Source organism: Antedon bifida, chromosome 8 (genome assembly GCF_963402885.1).
Source record: "Antedon bifida chromosome 8, ecAntBifi1.1, whole genome shotgun sequence".
Classification (NCBI taxonomy): Eukaryota; Metazoa; Echinodermata; class Crinoidea; order Comatulida; family Antedonidae; genus Antedon; species Antedon bifida.
In genome coordinates, this window is record NC_136233.1 from 8,001,002 (window position 1) to 8,025,794 (window position 24,793).

The 24,793-nt window shown below is 34.3% G+C and overlaps 1 protein-coding gene across 4 annotated transcripts in view; it reads right to left on the minus strand.

Annotated features, from left to right (window-relative positions):
- Positions 1 to 2,692: 2,692 nt before the first annotated feature.
- Positions 2,693 to 24,793, minus strand: part of LOC144850891 (uncharacterized) — a 33,046-nt gene continuing 10,945 nt past the window's right edge. The window contains exons 2-14 of one of the 4 annotated variants that reach the window (XM_078708393.1): positions 22,232 to 22,506; positions 19,383 to 19,441; positions 19,002 to 19,248; positions 18,757 to 18,890; positions 18,241 to 18,295; positions 12,969 to 13,116; positions 12,720 to 12,856; positions 10,552 to 10,601; positions 10,239 to 10,292; positions 5,676 to 6,252; positions 4,936 to 5,100; positions 4,634 to 4,789; positions 2,693 to 3,144 (exon numbers count right to left, since the gene is read on the minus strand). In XM_078708393.1, the coding sequence (XP_078564519.1) occupies positions 2,860 to 3,144; positions 4,634 to 4,789; positions 4,936 to 5,100; positions 5,676 to 6,252; positions 10,239 to 10,292; positions 10,552 to 10,601; positions 12,720 to 12,856; positions 12,969 to 13,116; positions 18,241 to 18,295; positions 18,757 to 18,890; positions 19,002 to 19,248; positions 19,383 to 19,441; positions 22,232 to 22,506 (2,342 nt within the window). In that variant the 3' untranslated portion in view covers positions 2,693 to 2,859. Of the gene's footprint in view, positions 3,145 to 4,633; positions 4,790 to 4,935; positions 5,101 to 5,675; positions 6,253 to 10,238; positions 10,293 to 10,551; positions 10,602 to 12,719; positions 12,857 to 12,968; positions 13,117 to 18,240; positions 18,296 to 18,756; positions 18,891 to 19,001; positions 19,249 to 19,382; positions 19,442 to 19,850; positions 20,531 to 22,231; positions 22,507 to 24,793 lie in introns of those variants that run through there. The other 3 variants (XM_078708394.1, XM_078708396.1, XM_078708395.1) reach the window with 3 other exon arrangements.

Here is a 24,793-nt window from a genome sequence, read left to right on the forward strand (position 1 = left end):
AAACTTCATTAACAACTAACGTAACACAATTTAACCACTAACTTAGGCCTAACAGGAGAAAATGTTAAGAAATCTTTAAAAACTCTTTGTTATTTTTTGTTTTGAAAGTTGGAAATCTAGGAAGTGACCACCTCTCTTCATCATCCTCTCGTTAGGGACCACATCTTATAATTGACTATTTCTCGTTAGAAACCTCTCCTAAGGAACCACCTCTTGTAAAGGACCACCACTTCTTGTAAGGGACCGCTTCTCATAATTTACCAATTCCGGTAAGCGGCCATCTCTCTTAAATGACCACTATGGTCCCTTACGAGAGGTGGTGGTCCTTTAGAAGAGGTGGTCGCTTACGAGAGGTGGTCGATTATGATAAGCTTTCCCATATATGCGAGGATATGGTCGCTTACGAGAAGTGGTCCTTTAAAAGAGGTGGTCACTTACGAGAGGTATGGGTTGTTAAGAGAAGTCGATTATGAGAAGCGGTCCCTAACAAGAGGAGGTGGTCACTTACGAGAGGTGGTCGATTATAGTACGCGTTCACTTACGAAAGGTGGTCGATTATGTCAAGAAGCGGTCCCTTAAAAGATGGTGGTCACTTACGAGATGGTCGTTTTTGAAAGTCGGTCGCTTTACGAAAAAGGTGGAGACGGATAGCTATAAGTAAAGAGATGCATTTGCACAAAAAAACCCACAGGGTTAAAACTGAACTAAAAGTCTAAGATTTCTAACTTACAAGAATTTTTCCACAAAAAAAGTCCACACATAATCTCAACATTTTCTACTGTTTTTACGTTAGTGGTTAAATTTGGTTAATTAGTGGTTAATGAAATTGTTACATTAGTGGTTGATTTTTGTTACGTTAGCGGTTAATGTTACATTAGTGATTGATTGTTACGTTAGTGGGTGATATGTATAAGATCCTCAGGACAACTAAGTGCAACATAAAAGTTTACTATTGGCCGCCTTACTAAACAGGGAAGAATTCACATTATCCTCCCATTTTAGGTTGCAACTAAGGACGATACCAAGAAGCTTTGCACTTTTAATGTTTCAAAAAATAGGACTACATCATTATATCAGATACCAGCACCGAGTCGTTCTTTTTTTTTTTTCGGAAAGCAATTAGACACCCATTACATGCACCCATGACAGCATCTAACATTTATGACAGATTGCGATTATGATGATTTTCATTTATGATCATATCCGACTACAAATAGTCAACAGATTTGACAATAAAGGCAATCCTAATTTTGGCCGTGCATGACCGTTCAATGGTGTTTCGATAACGTCAGTGGCGAAGGACTATCTTCAGTGTAATGAATGCTTAAGAAATAGTATCGGTCCCGAATGTTTGGCTTGAAAGAATGCTACATTTATTTTAAAAGAATTCAATGCCATTCTCATCGAATTTTGTTGAGAAACAATCAATCAAAAAACGGCATTATTAAAATTCAATACTGTTTTTATAACATTAATCATTTCATCATAAATAACATCTTTCTAGGCCGTCATTTTCAGCCTAATATGCTACTGTGAATAATTATTCGTGGTATAGTTATAATATTGGTTATTGTTTTTATAGGCTGATTAGAAACGTGAATTATACGCTATTGGGCAAACACTATGAACTATTTACACATCTGTGATCATACGTGGCTATTGCAAATATGAATCAATTAAGCTTTAGGTTTTAGTCATATTTAGACTGAATGAATAATAGTGGTTGTGTAGGTATACCACAGCCGGGATGGGTCGCTACAGAACAGGAAGCACTCCTTGGTATTGTTTCCTGTGCTCACTGTCAACTACTGTTTACAACAATTGCTCCATTTGTACAACAGTTATTACTTTCTGTTCTTAAGGGATTACCACCGCGTCAATTCCTAAAACAATGCACTTTTGTTTTGTATAATAAATAAGTAATCTTGAACTTTCTGTAACATTGAATGATATTATTTTGATCGTTTGTTTGCTTGTAAACAGGCAATTGACGTTTTAAAACAAAAATTCTGATTTGTCCATCACACAAAGTGAAAGTGTCAAATTGTTTCAATCCTTTTTTTATTATTCACTTTCAGTTATATGTATTTATAAACAATTTTAGAAATGTTACTTGAAACACAATTTAAGATATATAAAGATAAAATTCAACCAAGCTGAAAAAGAAATTCAAGTACAAACAGTTACATCAATCTACCTAAACTAATATTAACAAAATACAAAGCTAGTTAAATTTGCTGAGACGTCAATCAACTTTTTGATTTATAAGGGGCATGCCATATTTTTACATAATTATTTTTCAAATTTAACACATATTTTGCCTCTTGATTAAAACCAGACTCTAAAATTATTATTTTTCTTGTTTGGACATTTTATAATGTGTTTAAAGCTTGGTGAAATTATATTTTTGTATGATCATGGACCTATAATTAGAATTTAAGGTCCATGGTATGATCATCAAGCCGGTCATTCTATGTGAACCTAAAATGACCTTTTGGAGCACATTAGAAAAACATATGCTAAACTTAGAAAGACATATATATTGTGGCTTAGTCTAGGTTCAAATCTTCTTCTTTTTTGTTTATTTTGGTCCAACAGGATTTGTTTTCATTATGTAATTTGCATTTACAATCAGTCATAGTCTGTAGGCTGGTTGATGAAATACACAAATGAGTGCAATGTTTTTGAATGAGACATTAGTTGCGTGTAGGCGTACAGTGCATAGGAGTAGTGTATTAATATTTTGTTCTACTCCATTCACAGGTTCAGTAGTAAACCAATGAATACATCCATTCAACTTTAACAGGGAATTACAGCTTCGGAACCACATGTGTTTTGAAATAGAGTGCAACATAGCTTTTACAAATTGTACTGCCTCACAGCTTGCAGGGCATCTTCGATTTCATCTAGTGAGATTGGTTTTCCAAAAACATGTTTATACAATTTCAAGAAAAATGGAATGTATGAGAGATACTCTATGAAATCAATGGAGCCACTATTGTCCTTGTCAATGGTTTTATAGATGTACCTAACAACGTCCTGATCCACTTCTATGTCTAGACCAGTGGAAGCTACAATAATCACCATAAGTTCGTCCATTGACAGCTGACCATTACCATTAACATCCATGAGATCAAACATTTCCTGTGAATTTACATTTAATAACATTTAATGTAAAAAGTTTGTTGTGAACATTTGTAATTGGCGTGTCAACTTCACATGTTACCCGTTACGGGAAAATAATATTTTGTTTGTAGGGAAAGTGATTTTAAACAAAACAAACAAAATGTTTACAAAAAGCTGAGCGTGCAATATTACCATAATAAAAATTAAATAAATAATAAATAATGCATGGCATGATATAGTCCTATTATTACCTCTGCCAGAATGGTGAGAGGTTATGCAGTCGATCGTGTGTGTTTTTTGTTTCTATATTTGATAGTTTGCAGGATTACTCGATCGTACCGACACAAATAATTACCGTCATGCTAGCTTATTAAGCTGTACCTTTAAGAAACTAGAAAGGCTGTGTATGTCCAGCTAGCCAAGCACCTGGAGGATAATGATGTGATAACCGATACCGATCACAGTCTGGTTTCAGAAAAGGGGTTTCTACTGAAACCTGCCTCGCTCATTTATTGGATCATGTGAAATCAAAAATGGCCAATGGGTTCCTTACAGGCATGGTTTTGCTGGTCACTTCATTTTTTGTGATAAACTCAGAAGGATTGGATGCGATTCAACTGAATGGTTCAGTTCTTATTTGACTAATAGGAAACAATTTGTTGAAATAAAGGGAGGTAAATCAGAAACTATGGCTATTGCACATGGCGTCTCTCAAGGGAGAATATTGGGACCATTGCTGTCCCTGGTGTACATAAATGATGTTATGTCATCAGTTGAAACAAAATGTAAAATGCTGCTATATGCAGATGAATGTGCCATCTTGTATTCAGACTGTGACCCTAATACTATTTCTACTGTTCTTAGCGTTTCGCTAAATCATTGTAACGTATGGCTAGTTGACAACCGACTTACAATTCATCCAGGTAAAACGGAATGCATTATTTTTGGAATAAAACGGTTAAAAATGTTTCTTTTCAACTCAATGCTATCGAATGTGATATAAAATCTGCGATAAAATGGTGTGGACAGTGTGCCTATCAATTACACAAAAAAAATAATGTTCGGGGAAAATCTTATATAGGAGAATTTCTACAGGGTATATATAAGAGAATTATACTAAGGACTATAGAAAACAAATATATATATAATTTTTTTTTTAAAGCAGGAGTTAAACCTGGAATCTGCGAAAGGTTGGATAATAATAATAATTCACAAGGTTGTAGTGAAATTAGCCCAATCACATTCAGTACTAAGACACAAAAAAAAAAAAAATGTCGGGAGAAATCTTATGTAGGGGAATTATACTATTGGCAGTGGTATGCACTTTCGGAGTGCCCTTCTAGTTACTTTGTTATGTTTATTATTATTGATATCAACATTGTTTATGTATAATCTTCTTGAAATATACTAGAATAAAGCTACCATTAAAGCGGGTAAAAAATTCAATTGTTTAAGATGCATTGCTGAAAGTATAACAGCAATTGTTTCCTTCTTAACATCCACTAACCTTGTAGGTGGTGATATGGTGACTAAGCTTTTTAAGGCTCAAATTAAATGGTTCATCAGGTGACTCTGTCACATGACCTGTGATCTTGTCATTCAGAGCAGCTATCGTCACAAACTCTCGAATATCGATTGTCTTATCTTTATTAAGATCAAATATCTGTGAAAATAGTCAATTCTTTAAAATGTGTAGGAGTTACAATTCCAGTCATGTTGATACCATGTCATCCAACCCCTGCAATAGCAGTTCAAAACTTGGGTCCTGACCAAAATGGACCAACCCCCACCCCCCAATTATCAACTTACTTGCATAATGAACTTTACATCTTCTTCTTGAACATATTTTTTCATCCATTTTTTAAGTTCATTTAAAGTCAAAACTCCATTTGAATTAATATCTATATCTTCAAATTTCTTCTCAAATACTGTTTGTTGACATGGTGATATGAAATTGTACACATCTGCCAAAATCTATAAAAAAAATATTGACTATTAGTGATTTGGTTGTAAAATGAGCTTGTTTGAAAATCCTAATGGATCACTTTATCACGGTAGGATTAGTCAGCTTATTTTTTTTCAAATCGTTAATATCTGTAATCACAATTTTTTGAGATACAGCCAATAAATACAAAATAGTATGAGATTTCATGGTTCAGTGCACAACAAAATGCATGCATAGTGACACTGCATTATGCCTTTTTATAACTTGCAATTGATTGGTTAATTACGCATCATGCATCAGTCAGCATTATCTTTACCTAACAGAAAGCGATATCTAATGGTGATAATGCACGTCCAGCTTTTTGTAAAAATTTGAGAATTTTTTCTAGCGCTGTGTTACAATAAGTTATTGTGCGCCATCTTCGCGTCTAAAAGTTGGAGCACTACCTTTTCGATGGCCTAGTTTCCTGGCCTGGCATTCGTCAATGATTTACGATGGATAAATTGAATAAAAGTAGGTGTGTTATAAAACAAATAATGAATGTTGCTTTTCAACTTATGAAATATTCTCGCCATCCAACATTGATTAATTGTATACTACTTACTGCTGCCTTTTCTTTTTTTGGCATGGCTTTGCGTCGATGTTCCTCTTTGTTTTGTTTTATTCTCTCTCCCCTTTCTTTCATTTTTATGTCTCTTCTTGCCAATGCCTCTTTTATTTCCTCTTCACTCTTTGGTTTGCTAAATACCCCACTGTCATAAACCCCATCATCCTTGTCTTTGGTTAGTTCAACTTCAGATCCTTCCAAATGCCCGATATTTACCATCTGATTAGATATGATATCAAATTTCCTTATTCCATCTTCCATGTTTTTTATTTCTTCATCATTAGTGTTTATGTCATATCCTTCTGCATCCTCGTCATTTTCTGATCTATGATTATCACTTTCCTTTATAGACATCGAACCTAACATATTATTTTCAATCTTATCAATCAGGTTTATCTTTGCTTTGGTTGCTTGTTTACTTTCCTTTGATGTTTCAATTGTGTTTTCCTCTGGTGTTAATTTGGTACTAGTAATTTCACTATCATTTAAGTGTGTAGTATTATCATTAACTTCATTTTCTCTTTCCAATAGATCCCTTTTAACCAAGGGATCTTCAAATTGGGTTAGGAATATCCTGGAAAGCAAAAAAAAAGTTGAAATCACAGTACAGTACCAACATTGCTAGTAGCAATCTTGAGTTATAAGCTCTTACTCTACTTCCACCAACATGATATGCACAAAGTAATTGAAATCACAGTACAGTCAAAAGCAAATGTAGTAACAACAGAGAATTCATTGCTCAAGTTTCTTTTACATTATGTTATATGTTTGTCAAATTTGTGATTTTTTTTTACAAGATTATATTCTAGTGTACTATATTTTCACTGCAAACAGGTAGTAAAGAATAAGTTAAACAAAAGAAAGAAAAGAATTGCATTTAATGGGAGTCATAAATCAGGTATGTACATAGCATTCTAGAGTCCACCAATAGGCTATTTATTATGTACAATACATTCCTTTATGACTATATGAATAACCTCTTTGTGTAAATTTTATTTAATTATAGCTTTTTTAATATGCATTTCCATCTTTGAAGTTGTATTGCGTTTACACTATACATGCTCAATTATTAGGACATGCTTGTGTATTAGCATCCATGTAGTACAGTTTTCTACGATTGGTATAATCAGAGGCAAGGAATGCATGTATATCAAGTCTTGGTTGGTACAGTTAAAAATGTCCAAAACAAACCTGCATGATACATTGAGGGTAGAAAATAAACAAAATGAAAATAAATAACATGTAGGCCTAGATGTCTGATCATTTCAGCCGCCAGTTATGGAATGGCTAAATTTATAAAAAGCCAAAACGGACAAAATATGTAATGTTCATTTCGGCTGCCAGAATTATAAATATTGAAACGCCATGTGTGTTTATAAAATGTTTATATTTTCACTAATATTAAGCTGAATCGGCAGTCTCCCAGAAATCTAAACTCATACAGTTTTGATTTTTATGTTAAAAGTATCATGCGCTACAGTATTCAATAATGGCAATGGTAAGTACACACAAAAGCAAATTAAAAAATAATAAATACCTTAACAGCGATATTTATGGCGTGCACAACAGTGAATATTAATTATATTCAGCAAACAAACTTTCCATTCCCCGTTTCCCCATGTTTCTTAATATTTGTTTATATATTTGATGTAAGAGTGTTTCAGTGTTTTTTCAGTTTTCATTTTTGTTTGCAAATTGTATTATTTAAATGTCGGAAATTAGTTACCATTACCAGTATTAATAATTAATTATTATATCGATAACAAGGACATTCTTTCTGTGCCGCGCCTATCAAGCTAATTTTTGCTGTATTATACGATTCATACGTACTCACTGTCAAACAAATAACTTTTAATACATGTAGGATACATTGTGTTATGTAAACTCAAGTGTATAAAGAAATGAAAAAGTACAATTGACAAAACAGGAAATATTGAGTTATGAGCCTCGTTTAAGGTATGTATAATAACAATAATATGCAGAAATAAGAAAACATTAAAACTAGTAGTGTTTGATTATTAAACACCTTTTGTATTTAAGACACTGAGAATAGTATTTATTGGCTACTTGTTATTAATGATTAAGGTAAAACACCACTAAATTAAGCCTACAAAGGGGAATCCCCGGAATTTCCCTTTTAGCGGCAAAGTGTGACACAGCAGCTCGATAGAGGACTATGTCATCAGTATGTTCATTGTTAAAGGAATTGAATTACCATTTTTAGATATCTCTTTCATTTCAATCTGTTTTAATTGCACAAATAATTCAAAACTTAAAGGAAATATTTTTTAATTTGATATGAAAGAAATAAATGTTAATTTGATTGACTGATTGTTTTTTACTCACTTCCTATACCACCACCAAAATGCAGTCATTTGCCAAAATAGTTTCACTCCACAGAAATATTAAAAAATCTCTGTGAGATTGTTCGAACCTCTTTCTTGGAGATTTGGTTAAACAAATCGCATAAACTAATGCATCGCGCGTCATGGCATGTTTATTGAAATTTAATAGAAGTAAAAAGAATATACAGTAAGTAAACAAAGATAAGCCTACTTTTTTAGCGCATAGTAACCGTTTAGCGTCGGCTACAAGGATTATTTGTGTGTAATAAGGAATTAAAAGCAAGGCAATATAATGTTTGATGAGCTGGGGCATTTTGTTTGGAAATTATGTGAAAGTGAAACTTTCCTTATATTGCGAAAAAGTAATCTCCCCATTCCTGTTGTTTTTAGTCGCGTGGACGCGACTCTATAGTTCACTATATCGGTCGGTCGGTCTGTCTGTCGGTCCGGTATCACTATGCGTTGTATCGCTTTCTGACCTTATCTTGATATCAGTTTAATCTAGCTAAGTCAATTTTTCACAGTATATTCCTTATGGCCAGGAATCGATGTGGTTATGTTTTCACGGTGTGTAATAAAAAATTACGCGGTCTACGCACGATTTAACGAAATCACGTTTGTAATCACATCTTCACAACCATGAATCACAATTAAATAAAATTTGGTACTCATAAATTTCAGGGCATAAATCATATGGCAATACAATTACGTGCGTAGCGCATGTAACGCATGCGTACGCGCGCTTAAAATTTTCAAAATTTATTTTCGATGAAATAAGAGTATGTTTCAGGAAATTTTAAGCGTTTACAAAATTGCCATGAGTGCGCAGGTTTTTGCGCGCACACTGCGCGTTAAATGTTATTGCGCACTCTTTTTGTCCGATTTCTGTTTTCTTTCTTCAACTCGAAATTACGTTATACGAGCACGTCAAAAGTGACAGGCTACGCACGTGTAAATTAAAAAAATATAAATGTTTTTAAACATTTCAACATTTTTAAACATGTTCAGTAATTTCGGTCAGTTGGTAGGTTGGTCGTTTTTGCCGTTTCATGAATTTGGTTGTTCCATAACAGCCGAAATGGATTTTGAAAACCGAAATACGGAATTGTAGGTCAGTGAGAATGATGTAAAATATTACCAGAGTCACTAAACTAAGTTATGTGGAGTGATTCAGCATTCCAATTTTTTGACACGGTGTAGAACAATTATAGACGGCGCACTCTACAGGTTGATTTTCGAAACTTGTTTCGCGTGTGTGCTCAATGTGTAAGAATGAATGCGAATATAACTATTACTATAACATCACTATTGATGATTGAATGAAGAAGTTATTGAATATAAGGTTACCCACAATCCCCCAATCAAATGAAGAATATTATAATTGCTTTTGTGACATATTGCTTATCTTTTGTCTCATCTATCACAACATTGTAACGATTATTTAAATAATGAAAATAATTAATGTTATTCATAGGTTCCTGAATCGCGTGTGAAAAAGGAATTCTTTCGGCCACACAACAGGTTTATTTCAGGCAGTGTAAAATGGGTAATGGTTATCACCATTTTTCTCTTCAAAAAAGGAAAAGCAGATCTACAGTAGCAGTGACAGTAAAAAGACAGAAATATGTATAAACAATTAACCTATATACAACAAAATATAATAATACAAATCCCAAAAATTGTTTTTAAAGTTGAAATTTGATTATATTATTGAAAATAAAATAAAATTCAGATACAGTAGGTAGAGAGAAGTAAAGAGCATGCAGAGAATTGCTTAGCCATATGGCTTATTTTGCATGAAAATACTCCACTTTGGCTACAGGTTCAAGGGTAGATATGTACAATATCTAAAGTATAAAGACAAAATGTTACTACTGTACCACTACAATCACAGAACCTATAACACAAGAAGCTCCTCTTTGTCCACAATATGTATCTAAAATGGAGTAGTGCATGACCCTCAATATTTTAGAAATGTAAAACATTTCAAAATAAGAATATTGATTTATTGAGAAGAAGAGTTAGTTATGCGAAATATTACGCATTATAACATACATATTGACATTTTTAGTTTTATGAGGATGGTGTGAAAATCTTTTCTGTTGTCCATTTCAATATTTTCAATGTAAAATTCATGAAATGGAGGTTCTTGTGTTATAGGATGTTTATTAGAAAAGGTTACAAATTAGACCAGCACATCACATCATCAACTTACTCTTCACTGCTTGATTTATAGTTTTTTGCAACTATAGATATTGGATATGAGTTGCTGCAAGAAAATGTTTTGTTTATGCATAATAATGCTATTTGTATAAATTAGTCTATAAAATAGCACTTTTTTCTTCAGGTAAATTAAATATTTAAACATTCTAATTACGCTAAATTAGGAGCATCAATATTTTTATGTCTTGTTAGGCATGAAGTGATAGAGAAAAAAAATGAAAGCATGTTTATTCTGTCTCTAAAAATGTAAAAATACTGATGATGTGATCTAATATAAATACATTTTAAAGAAACTTTAAATATACCTTATTTTTTTGCTTGAGTTTACTCTTCCAACATTATCTATATTTTCCATCTGGAAAACAAATAAGAATCACATAATAAAACTAGAACGACACTCCGAGAGTGCATATCTACACCTACTGTAAAATTCCCCTACATAAGATTTCTCTCAAAAATATATGTTTTTATTTTATTTTTGTGTATAATGCTGTGTGTGATTAGGCTAATTTCACTAAAACCTTGTGAATGTGAGTTTGGCAAATATCCAGCCTTACACAGATGAGATCCCTGGTTCAATTCCTGAATTTATATTCTGGCCAACATAATATTGTATAACTTTGTCATAAGATTGATCTGTAGCTGTAGATGTGCAAGAAACTTCGTTATATGACTTTAGAGTCGCGGAGCGCAAGTTACGCGCGATTTTATGAATTTCGGGAATTTAACATAGGTCGATAACCATACAACATATTTTGAAACTTAGCAAAGTGTAAATTTATTTCATGCGCTAACTATCTGTGGAAGAAAAATGGCATGTTTTACAGAAAGTTAGGCGCGCACACGCGTTTAAAATGTTTGCATGCGAAAAATCAATTTCGAATCAACTTTCTACCCGTTTCATGTCATTTTAAGCATGTCAAAAATTCCCATGCCTGTGTGTTGCGCATGTAGCGTTAAAAACATCCCTTTTTTGCGTGAATTATGTTTTTCCAGCCTTTTCTAGTAATTTCACCAAATTTTTCGACTTAAAATCATGTCACACAAGCACTTCGAATTGGACAATTCGCGCGAGTTTTTGATGAAAAAGTTCAAAAATTCGTCAAAATTATGCCTTTTTTAAAACATATAATTACGTGCGATTTTATGAATTTCGCGTATTTAACATAGATCGAAAACAGTACAACAATTTAAATTAAAACTTAGCAGAAGTGTAATTTATATCATGCGTTAACTTTCTGTGGAAAAAAATGGCATGTTTTAAAAAAATTTATGCATACACGCGCGTTTAAAAGTTTGCAATGTGAAAAATCAATTTCTTATCAAGTTTCTACGCATTTCATGTCATTTTAAGCAAGTAAAAATTTCAACGTGAGCGCAATTTTTTACATGCATGGTACGCACCTAGCTCTAAAAACATATTTTTTTCGCGTGAATTATTTTTTTCCTGCCTTTTATAGTAATTTTACCAACTTTTAAACAATTTAGACTTAACATCATGTCATACGAGCACTTCAAATTGGACAATTCGTGCGCGTTTTTGATTTCGAAAAAGTACAAAAAATCTTCAAAATTATGCGCATATATATTTTACGTATCCAAATTTCTTCAACACGTTAATGTGTTGTTGCTCAGATAATTCCCTTCCAAAATTTCAATCTACGTATTTCATTTTGATGACGCCATCCTGTTAAAATTTGGAATAAAAGGGGGGTCCCGTTATTTTCACTTATTCTGCACTGTATACAGTAGTGTACACTGTATAAGTTAGACCATGGAGGAAATATACATGGTTAGACATAGAAAACGCTTTATTCCTCCATAAATTTGGAAATTACAGTGTTCTTAGCTTTCTCTCTCAATAAATATAAAAACAGAATTAAATACAGACAAACAGACACAAGTTAAACACAAAATAGAGAGGGCACACAAAAATGTTATTTTCTTCAGGTCACAATGGCATAATCGTTTTTCTGTGCGCAATATTCTAACGTATGAACGATCTAAAGCTAAATTAAATGCTTTTTGGTCTAAATTAATATGTATATCTCTCCAAAAAAATCTGTTGAGTTTGTTATTGTTTAAAAATAGGTGGCGCTGTTGGAATTCATGTTCAGAATCACAGTATGGTCTTTTGTTTTTTGAAAGCGAGAATTTTTTAACGATCGTTATATAGTGCGTACTATTGCATGCCATGTGACCCACAATAGTTCAAACAAATGACAGGAATTTTGTTAAGGTGCTATATAGTATTTATTGTAAATCACAATCAGGAATTTTTCCAAAATATAATAGATTTTGAAACAGTTTTTTAAAAACAACAAACTAAAAATCCAAAATACCAAACTACAAGAGATCTTGAATGGTTTATAGGTATAAAAAGTTCAGTCATGAAATTCAAATTGTTGTAAAATTCATTTTTCTAAACAACTAATGAACTCAAAATTGTAAAATGCCTTAGAGGGTAACGTACCTTTTGTGCCACTTCAGCCCATGGTTCACAACTTGGTTCACAACTATCCTTGTCTTTGAAGCCGACTGATTGTCTTTTGCTATCTTGTTCTATGACTAATGTTTGATTAACATTTATGGAAGCTTCTGAAATTGTTGCTGTCAAAGAGAAATTTGATTTGATATTATTTTATTATCGATAACTGATCCAGTTCCAGCACTCCAGTCACAGATAAACAAACAATTTAAAAAAAAAAAAAAGGATTTTTACCATGACAACTTTCTCCATCAGTTGCTTGTGAATAGTTCCCTCTATGGTCATCACTTTTACAGCTATTACTGCTTTTTTTAGAGGATGCAGACTGAGGGCGGTTTTTAGTTGACTTTAAATCTTCAGTAACTTCATTTGCTACATTTTTCTGAATAAAAAATATCAAGAATCAGTAATAATATATATATAATATCTTTAGTGTGTTTAGGTACTCCAGATTCTTTCATAAATATAATTTAAGCAACATAAAAAGCAACGTATTCTATAATTTGAGAGTGTGGTAATTTAAAAAGTAAAAACATGGACAGTTAATCAAACTGTAGAATGAGGCTATCAGGAAGTAGAAGATAGAAGAACCACATAAATCAGAAGAAATCTAATGCTGCAGTTTCTGAATCTGAATCAATTTCTTGGGTGTAATTCTAGGATACAGATGGTGATTTGTAGATGGTGTCAGCAAGTTAGTTGTTTCTGTATACAATACCAGCAGTCGCAGATTTGAAATACTGTAGAGGGCCACACAGCCTAAAAAGGTTATCAACTCAACCTAATCTATCGTTGCAGTCTGAGGGGAGGGGATTTTCCCTTCCTATGGATATGGCTATGGATAGTTTAAATTGACTTGTCATTTTCAATGATCTGTGCATTTTTAACCCATCAAGAATTTGTGTGCTTTACCAATTAAAAATGTGAAAATGACACTAACATACACTCTAGTCAATATCTAAAAATTTTTGTCAACTCGGCCCCAATCAAGTATGGAACGCAAAAAGTGAAGTGAATTGATAGAAGAATAAAATAATTTTAAATATATTATTTTTTATAAACATTTTTGTTTTACTGTTATCTAATAATATCTATCATTCATTCTGGGAACATCCTTGTAATGTATCAAAATACATACACATACTGAAACTGTACATCACAACTATTAATATAGATAAATACTTCTTATAAATTAAACGAAAAACGACAGAGTGCTCTTCCGTTTCTGATGATCTTATATAACGCAACGTAAGTGATCTTATATTGACAATCAGCACAGATCAGAGAAAGATAAGATCTTATATTGACAATCAGCACAAATCAGAGAAAGATAACTATTTTTGAAACCAATTTTGAAGGTGGGTGAGTTATCAAATGCTGAAATAATAGAATTTCAGCTGGATTTTAGGGATACAATTTTTAGGCCTACGCTAGGCCCATTTTACTCTAGTCAGCACCCCAGGAATAATCAAATCAGTCCCAAGAGACAATACCTCGTTGGTTTCTGCTTCAGCGATCGTCGTACTCGGAACGTGTCATAGCGGGCCTAACTAAGAACAATAGCCGCACCGAAAACCAGCTGACGTATTACGTAACGTCATAAGAACTGTCAAACACGCTTTCGTTGTGTTTACATTTGAGTACCAGTGTATTGAATAAAAAGAGTCAAAGATGATGCACTTCCAAATCTGGCGTTCAACAATTGTAGCAGTGCTTTTATGCGTACGAATCAAAACTACGCTGAAACTAATGTTAATCAAAGAAAATATTTCTTTGTCTAAAAATGATATTGAAAACTGGGCCGCCCCAGTTTCTATTAGAATGGACAACTGCAATATGATGTCACCATTGTTTCAACTATACGCGTCTCGCAAATACTACTATCCAGTATTAAATCCAAGCACCACTTTAAATTTGAGCTTTCTCATTGTCATTGCTGGAGATGTTGCCCTCAATCCAGGACCAGAACACACGAGACCAGGACCGGGACCCCGAGAAAACCAGATGAAACACACTGATCCACACATATATGACTGTTTCAATCGCAGGGGAATGCACTTCCTACATTTGAACATTTGTTCCTTGTACTCAAAATTTTCAGAACTTAAACGTATCGTTGTAAATAGTAGAGCAGTTGTATGTGCCATTTCGGAGACGTGGCTGGATGAAACGATATCTGAGACAGAAATCAAGATCGATGGCTACTGCCTCCTCCGCAAAGACAGAAACAGGAATGGTGGTGGCGTATGTCTTTACATCAGGGATGATATCGCATTTAATGAGAGACCAGACCTTAACAACACAAACATAGAGTCGATCTGGATTGAACTGATGCTTCCTAAGACTAAGCCAATCATAGTCGGTTGTGTTTATCGATCGCAAATCTGTACTTATACTACGTTTGTTGAAAACCTAGAGTCCGACGTTTCAAAACTTAGATCGGATTCAGAGGTATATATTTTAGGTGACACTAACATCGACTACAACAAAAGCAATGATCCTATGTTTAAGAAATATTGTGATTTTTTACGATTATTTAACTTAACACAAATTATTGATTTTCCTACTCGCATAGCGTCCAAATCCGCCACCATTATCGACCACGTTCTAACTAACTCTAAGGAGAAAATTTGTCAACATGGCTCAATTGGTGCTGGTTTAAGTGATCACTTATTAATATACTTTACCCGTAAGGTAATGAGAGGACACATAAACAAACATAACACTGTAAAAATAAGATCTTTACGTAACTACTCTAAAGAATTGTTAATTAATAATCTTCGATCTGCTGAATGGCAAAATGTGTACAACTGTAAGAATGTTAATGACGCTTGGTATAATTTTAAGTTTATTTTTACTAGTATCATCGATCAAATAGCTCCGATCAAAGAGGTTAGATTGAAATGTAGGTCTGAACCATGGATCACGAATGATATTTTATTATCTATAAATGAAAGAGATAAGTTACTTCATAAATTTAGAAAAAACAGAAATGACACGGAAGTTTATAAAGATTTCTGTATTTTAAGAAACAAAGTGCAACGTGAAATTAAAAAGGCAAAAGCAAACTACTTTAGAGATAAATTAGAAGAGAACAAACATGATTCCAAACAACTGTGGAAATACTTAAATCAGCTTGGTGCAAATTCAAAATGTAAATCTAAGAGTAAAGTTGCCCTAGATATTAATGGCACATTGTCACATGATGCTCACGAAGTGGCAAATCATTTTAATATGTTTTTTACGAATATTGCATCGAAACTTTCATCTCAGCTAAAACCCTGTCCAGATTTGTTTGGGATCTCGAAACCAGCCTTTAAAGCTTATTATGACAAGAAAGTGAGCGAAAATAAATTTGAAATTAAAGAAGTTACTGAGGAAGAGATTTTGAAGGAGCTTGAAAATCTGAAAATTGGTAAAAGCTGTGGATTGGACAACTTGCCTTCCCGGTTTCTTAAAGATGGGTCTATTGCAATTGCTTCTCCTGTCACCTTCATCACTAACCTTTCTATTTCGTGCAATATATTCCCAGATGAATTTAAGTACGCTAAGATTACTCCACTATATAAGAAAGGCTCCAAAAGTGATGCAAGTAACTATAGACCCATAAGTGTTCTTCCTGTAATATCAAAGTTGTTGGAAAAGGTAGTCCACAAGCAGTTTACTGTTTATTTAAATAAAGCCAAGCTGGTAGATGATTTTCAATCAGGATTTAGAGGGGATTACTCTACAGAAACATGTTTAATTTATATTCATGACTACATTCGATATGAATCATCGAAAGGTAATTACACAGGAATGGTATTATTAGACTTAAGAAAGGCATTTGATACCGTAAAGCATTCAATACTTCTTGATAAACTTAGTGTTATGGGCGTTTGTCCTGATTCTTTAAAGTGGTTTAAGTCATACTTAACTGACCGTAAACAAGTAGTTTGTTCGAATGATGTTCAATCAAAATATTGTTTAATAAATACCGGTGTTCCACAAGGAAGCATACTCGGTCCGTTGCTTTTCACATGCTATATAAATGATATCTCTATTAGTACGAACTGTAAAACTATCTTATATGCAGATGATACCGCATTATTAGTTTCTGGCAAAAGCCCGGAAAATATTGCAAATTCTTTAAGTACCAACCTTGATTCATGTCACACTTGGTTAATCAATAATGAACTTTCACTACACGTTGATAAAACTGAGGCTATTCTTTTTGGCCCAAAGAAAAAAGTCAAAAATGTTGAAGAATTTAAAGTATATTGTAATGGTAAAGAACTATCACGGAAGCATTCTGTTAAATACTTAGGATGTTATATGGATGAAGATCTTTGTGGTGAAACCATGGTAGAAAACGTACTTGCAAAAATTTATGCACGACTTAAATATTTGTATCGACAAAGTTGTTATCTTAATAGATCAAATCGTAAACTTTTAAGCAACGCCCTCATACTTTGTCACTTTGATTATGCGTGTTGTGCATGGTATTCTGGACTAACCAGTTACTTTAAGGGAAAACTTCAAGTTGCCCAAAATAAAGTTGCCAGATTTATTTGTAACTGGGATAACAGGTCCCATATTGGTAAGGAAGAACTTAAATCTATTGGTCAACTTAATATTGAAAGTCGGGTTAAACAATTAAAACTAAACCATGTTCACAAAATATTCAACAACCAAGCCATTCCATACATGTACACACACTTCTCCAAGACATCCACCGTCCAAAATATCACAAGAAGAAGCTCTCATACATTCTACCTGTCTAAATCAGACACATATATCAAAGACACATTCTTCTACACAGCAGCACAACAATGGAACCTATTACCACACATTTTAAAAACCATTTTTAGCAAGACAGATTTTAAATTTAAAGTAAAGGAATATTTAGCAACGCGTCATGAATGAATAAATGACAGATGTATTTTAACTTACTGTAAGACTTTAAAGAATGACTTGTAATATTATTTTAATAATCAATTTTATACAGTATGCTTTTATATGCTATGTTTTATTGTTTTACTGGTTTAATATTTTATTGTTTGTATGTATATAATGGACCCCAATGGAAATAAGCTGGAATAATATTTACCGGCTTTTTGGGTTATCCATGGAAGACTACCGTATGTTTTAATTGTTCTTGTTTACCAATTGTAATGTATATTTGTGTACTTCCGAATAAATTCAAATCAAATCAAATCAGTGTGTATAATTTATATTGAATTTTCCGTTTTATTTTGTCAAGGCCTTACTAATCCTGCCATTTTAACTATTAGCACTTTTTGCGTTCTATACTTTAATGTGGCCGAGTTGACCGATTAGTATTTGGCGAGTTGATGTGAGACCGAGTTGGTTTGAGGCCGAGATGATGTGAGGCCAAGTTCGACTTTGGCCAAGATGGTTTAGGGCCAAGTTGACCTGCACCCGGCTAAACAGACATGCCTGCAAGATTGTAGCAATGGTTCACAAGGTAACCTACTAATAAAATAATGCATTCATGGACACATACCTGTGAATATGTTGGTGCAGGTGTGCTAGATTGGTAGCCAAACCTTCCTGATCTACTAGTGATGGTTTACATGCAAGTAAGAAAAGTGTAATGCAAGTGCAGCAGGGAAAAAATAAAATTGCTATTAATTTCTGTCAGTAACTAAAAAAATAATGTTGACATTCTTATCACTAATAAATGATTGTCATATTATAACAATTAATGATTTTAAATCATCATGATCTCCACCATTATTAATACAGCCATAATCTTTATCACTTATAAACACGGAGAGCAACACAATACTGGTATTAACATGCAGTGCATGCGAGACAGATAATAATGACATGCGCATACCCTGCTACGTATTCGTATACAGTACATAGATTAGTATCAACTTTTAAACTTGGAAGATTAAGGTTGAATTACTGTGTGTCTATTTGTTTAAAACAAGGAATATATCAATCTATATTATAACAGGCAAACTTTTCTAGTTAATAATAGTAAAAAGCCATAAAAGGCGAGTTGTTACCGTACCTTTGACTGGATGACCTAGCTTTAGCAATCTCTTTTAACCGCACAAGTTCTTCATTGTTAACATAATAGCGCTGTGCTGGTTTCAACACAGCCCCACGCATGTAGTACATACGATCAATGCGATGAGACATTGTCTAGAAACAGATCAATAGATGTTGTGCCTTGTCAGAATATATTAAATACATTTTCATTTTTAAATTTTTACGTAGCACATACCAGGTTGAAGAAAGAGTGTCACAACTTACCTCTGACATACGCTTGAGACTACGTGTTCTGTCAAGTTCCATTTGTTCTTTCGCAAAGCGTTTCTCCTGTTCACTTCTAGGTAATTGTCCAGCAGATAGGCTTCTTTGTTGCGGTCTTACGATTGCAGAACTTAAATACTGCTCCCCTGCAAGGGTAAACGACCTTGTGTTGCGGGGTAATAGTATCCTTTTATGAACTGCACCATGTACTACTGGCAATGAAATCTGTTTGATTTTTGTGGTTGAGCTGTGTAGTAAAAAAAAATCAATTGAAATCACATTCACACAAAAGTAGTAATAGTTACACACTGTATATAGCACTACTTACGGTAATTATTAAAAACTAAAAATCATAATACACTAATATAACAAAATACAAACCTGAAAGATTGCGGAGTTGTTGAACGCTGAATGTTTATGTCACTGTGAACATGTTGATACTATTAAAAATCAAATGAATAAATTAAAATTAAACATATTTCATAATAATAAACCTGTGCTATTAGGGAAAGTGAGGACCTCTTTTATAGGTTATTTCATTTCTTATAACACACCTCAGTGTATCCTTCCCGATATCATTGCTATATTTTGTGGCAGGTGCCGTTCAGTATTAGTGTTATTTCATGGTTCTATTGAGAGCTTTGTGCTGCGAAACTGGAAACTATTGGGCATAAGTGGCCAAAATCCTAGCTTCCAACATTGATTGAAGTATCAGATAAATTGCATAAACATTTACACTACAGACTATAATGTGTTAAATGTGAAAAAAAAATAAAAAATTATGTGTTGTATTGTTATTATTTCCTTATTAGTACTATATCAAAATTACGGTATCAATGAGATTTGTACCTCAGCTCTGCAATGAATTTTCTCTTCAAACATAATTCCCATTTTACGCAAACGATGTCTCTCTTGTGACTCTAGGTAAATTCCAGTGGCTGAAAGAGGGCGTGGTTTACAAAAACCTGTCCTCGACCTAACCAGAGGTGGAAACTGGGCTTGGTCGTAAAAGGAGTTCATATTGATTTAGAGAACTGGTAACTAATTCTATAGAAATTTAATGATTTTGTATTAAACAACAAAAATTAAAACCCAATTATGCAAGACTTTCACAGTCTCCTTCAACAATATGACTACTCAGGTTTGTTCTCAAACTTGCATATTTCTTTAATGTTAATGTATACCCAAAATATCAAGGGGCAGATATGAGAAATATTGGCTCATCTTCAAAAGAAATCAGCTTATTATTGTCAAGTTTTCTTGTGTGATTCGGCAGCTATGAGGTTCTGTAACATATGTGAATCTTCAATGCACAATACAATTAGTTGACTGATGACGACAGTGGCCTGTTTAGAATAGTAGCCTCAGTGTCAGGAACAGACTGATGCGCACTAGCCAATGTATCTTTCTTTTTGTCCTCTTGTTCAATTCAGCTTCAATTTTGTCTTGATATACTTCATGGGCAAAGATACACTAAATCCAACCGTACTAAATTCATGAGTCCTATTTCTACTGTAACACTACAGTTTCAAAATGATTTTAGCTCAAATTACAAATCATAATATAGATCTATGTATTGACAGAAAAGAAACTTGGCAGAACGGAAACTTGACAGAACATTTTCAATTAACAACAATCTTCAACACAATAGCAGCACAGACTTGATATGATGACAACAAAAAGGAAGCTCAGCAGTTAGGTATTGATTGTTAACTTGGTAAATAGTAACGCTATTCATATCAACTTAGAGACGCACAGTCACAGTGCTTGAACATGTTAATCAATTGCTGGAGTCTATTGATCCATAACAAAATGTTTTGTTTGTCTATGATTGATCTTTGAACAATTGCATTGCTAGCCATAAGAGTTCCACTATTGGTGGCCAACACAAAAGATTGAATGGTTTGTATAGAATATGATTTCAGGATACTTGTATCCACAAAGTATAGTGTTTTGAAATTAATGAAAACTTTCAACTGATTTCTATTGATAGACTGGTGCCCAGAGAGTTTATTATTGTGAAAAGACACAAAAGGTTTGATGGCCTGATTATGTAGATATATGGCCAATTCAATAATCAATATTGCTGCCTTGTTGTATCCTGTAAATTTACCTTGGGGAGACCAAATGGCAAGGGGTAAATTTATAGAAGTTAAATCAAATACAGAAGGAAACCTGAATCCTATCATAAACCCCATCCTCAAAACACGTATTTGTGGTATTTAATACTCGGTAGGCCCTGCTTTATAATTAAATACAGCATTTTAGACTATATTTTATGTTACACTAAACGTTTACTAGGCCTACTGATTGACAAAAATAATTGATAACAAATCATTATTTATTAAACTAATAAATAGAATATCAGTTAAAAAAAACATCATTTAATGAAGAAAGAACAATAATTAAAACTGTAACATCAAAAAGTCTTTTTTTGATTTTTGTCTTCCTCTGTTTATAATTTTCTCACATCTACCTATATAAATGTGTAATAACAATTGTGTTCAAGTGGTTTATATTATTATCAAATTTGGTTATTTTCATTGTTTCTATGGTGAATTTAATGTTTCCTGATGGATCGCTTGTGCTGGGCCATCCATTCCGTTTCACTGCTATTTTATTATCATATTGTACCTAGTGTGTGTATTAATAGTTGGTAAGTTACATGAATAGAAATAATAAAGACCCTACTTGTACTTTCCTTATTTATAATTTAATGTACATGAAGCCGACCGATTATCACAGTTGCCGAACCTGACGCTACCTAAATTTCCCTTTCGTCAAATAATTGAGATAGGTCTAGCGGTACGAACCTGATCTAAACTAGCCTAAACTTTTCCATCCCCTTATTCATAGAATAATTTATAGGGTGTGGGATGGTCCAATTATTAAGAGTACAATCTGAACATCTTGTCTTTAATTTTATAATAAATAACTAGACTAGCCAGACTCTAGGCCTGTATAACGAACAAGATTGTTACCTGATTTGAACAGGACTAACCCGAGAAACGAAAGCACAGTAGATCTGACTAGAGACAGCCAGCCAGCGAAAAACGCTACAATCTTAAACAATGACATTTATTTTTGTTTTCTGTTTCTGTTATGTGCTACAAATCTTTTTTTTTTTTTATACTTTTGCAACGTTTGTTACTTTTTATACATTTGTAATTCATGCTGGTTTGAGAAAGAAAGACTTATCAGGTAGGAAAATAAATTGATTTACGACTTACTGAATCACTATAGTCAGCCTTGCTTAATAGGTTTGAGTTGTTAATATCTGGAAAAGATCTACTTTGATTTGTTCGCAACATTTCTGACTTCAACCTTTGTTGCCGTTTGATATGGTTGATGTACGAAGAGCTGGAAGAATGGGGTACAACTGATGAGTGAACCCCAACTCCATGTCTGTTTGGATGAGTTTGAACCTCGATGGCACATAAACTGGGTTGAACTATTTTCTGATAGAGTTGAGATGTTGAAGGCTCATCAACAATCTCTAAACATCCTAATTTAGAAAAAGAAAAGGTATTATTAATTTGTTAATAATATTACCTGATTTCCGTGATTCATTGTCGTCTATCCGCTGCATGATGTGGAACGGCACTTCAGTGGCACGGGTACGATTTTTTAAAGGGGGTCAAGTATCCCCCTTCCAAGGTGGGAATAGTCTGATCTTACAGATTCAAACATTTTTTTATTTATATTTGCATTAGTTATTTCTCTCCTTATATCGACGCACCACTGCAGGTGCACAAAATCACGTTTGTAACAGCGGTGGCGCCAGGATCTTCCCGACGCGGGGGCTACATTCCCCGACGAGGGGGCTATGTGAGCGAAGCGAGCATCACTAGGCTGGGGGCCAGGGGGAGAATCCCCGGAAGCAACGCGTTCTAGCGTCATTTGAGGTCATTTCAATCAGATTTAGGGTAGCCATTTTTTACATTTTTTATAATGCATAAATAAAATACTGCGTGCAAAAAAACGATGCGCGATGACTGTTTCAATCTATATTTTTCAATTTAAAAAATAAAAGTTTGAAGAAAATTTAGAAAAATAGAGTTGGAGGTTCCGGAAATTGAACTTCTTGTACTTCGAAATATGACCAGTTTATTGTTGGGGCTGAGCTAAGAAAATGTTTAAAACTAGAGCTGCAGGTCTTCAAAAAATTGCATTTTATACTTTGGAAACATCAGGCCTAGAGGCTTAAAAAACGCAAGCATAGACCTTTTTCAGTCGGGGAAATAAGTTTATTCCTCCCAAGTGTATGCGTGCGTACCATCGGGACTTCCGAGTGGTGAGAAATTCATGACATACAGGACATTGGAAATTTAATAACTTAGCTATAATAAGATGTTGGCTAAGCGAAAATGGCATGTTTTTTTGTTTAGTAATGGATGAAATATTTATTTTAGGTGCCCCACGGTACAGAAGGTTACTTGTAAATTAAAAAATTTGGTGAACATACGAACAATTAACATAATTCGTTTTTGCTGAAGTGTAGCGTACGTCGACACAGTACACAACATAACCGTCGGTAAACTTCGCCTGGAAAATAACTACAGTGCACATTTTGATTCCTGGATGGAACATGATAACACGCGTCTCGACCCAACGTTGAACGATTTGTACAAAGGGGTACCGCCAGACAAGTGCGTACCTAGCTATTGTTTAGTAGTAAGTTAGATTGCTGGCAATAATGAATGCATATAAATTGCATAATAGCACTCTGACGTACTCTCACGTCAATGAAACGTCGCGGTTTTCTAGGCGCTGAACCGTCGGTAAACTTCGCCTGGAAAATAACTACATTACACATTTTGGTCCCTGGATGGAACTTGATATCACGCGTCTCGACTCAACGTTGGACGATTCGTAGAAAGGGATACCTAGCCCCCTCCTCGACGAGGGGGCTAGGATCAACGATTCTGTGGCGATTCCAGCTACCACATTCTACGTATTCTGCACCTGTATGTGGTCAACAACATGTACATCACCCTGAAACTGGGAAGGGACATAGCAACAGCCACAGAAGTAGACCAGGTGGAGGAGAGTGAAGCCAACGCCGCAGATGTATGTTCCGCAACCAGTCATGATGAACCTGCTTCGGCGGTACCCACTCATCTGGTGGACATGCTAGAAGCGTCCCGTGCTGATCTCTCCGACTCCGAATTCGCACAGCTGTCTTCTCTCATCATTCAACATCAAGAAGTCTTCGCTTCGCATCAGTTCGATTTTGGTATGTTCAAAGATATTGAGCACGCCATAGATACGGGCAAGGCCTCAGCTATAAAGCAACGGCTCTGACCAACACCGATTCGCTTTGCTGGTGAAGAGGAGAAGGAGATAAAAAAGATGCTATGAGCTGGAGTGATTCTACCCTCTATCAGAGTGGGCATCGCCACCAGTCCTGGTACGGAAGCGTGACGGCTCCGTGCGCTTTTGTATAGACTATCGAGCACTGAATAACATCACCACCAAGGATGCCTATCCGTTGCCGTTAGTAAGGAACTGTATCGATACGTTATCTGGAAACATCTGGTTCTCCAAGCTTGACGCCCTATGGGGGTACTGGCAGATCTCAATGAAGGAGGAGGACCAGAGGAAAACTGCGTTCATCACAAAGCACGGTTTGTATGAATTCGTCAAAATGCCATTTGGCCTTTCAAACTGCCCGGCTACGTTTTCCCGTGCCATGGGGTTAGTACTACGAGGATTGGTATGGGACATCGTACTAGAATTTCTGGACGATATTGTCATGCTGGGAAAAACCTTTGAAGACCACCTGAATAACA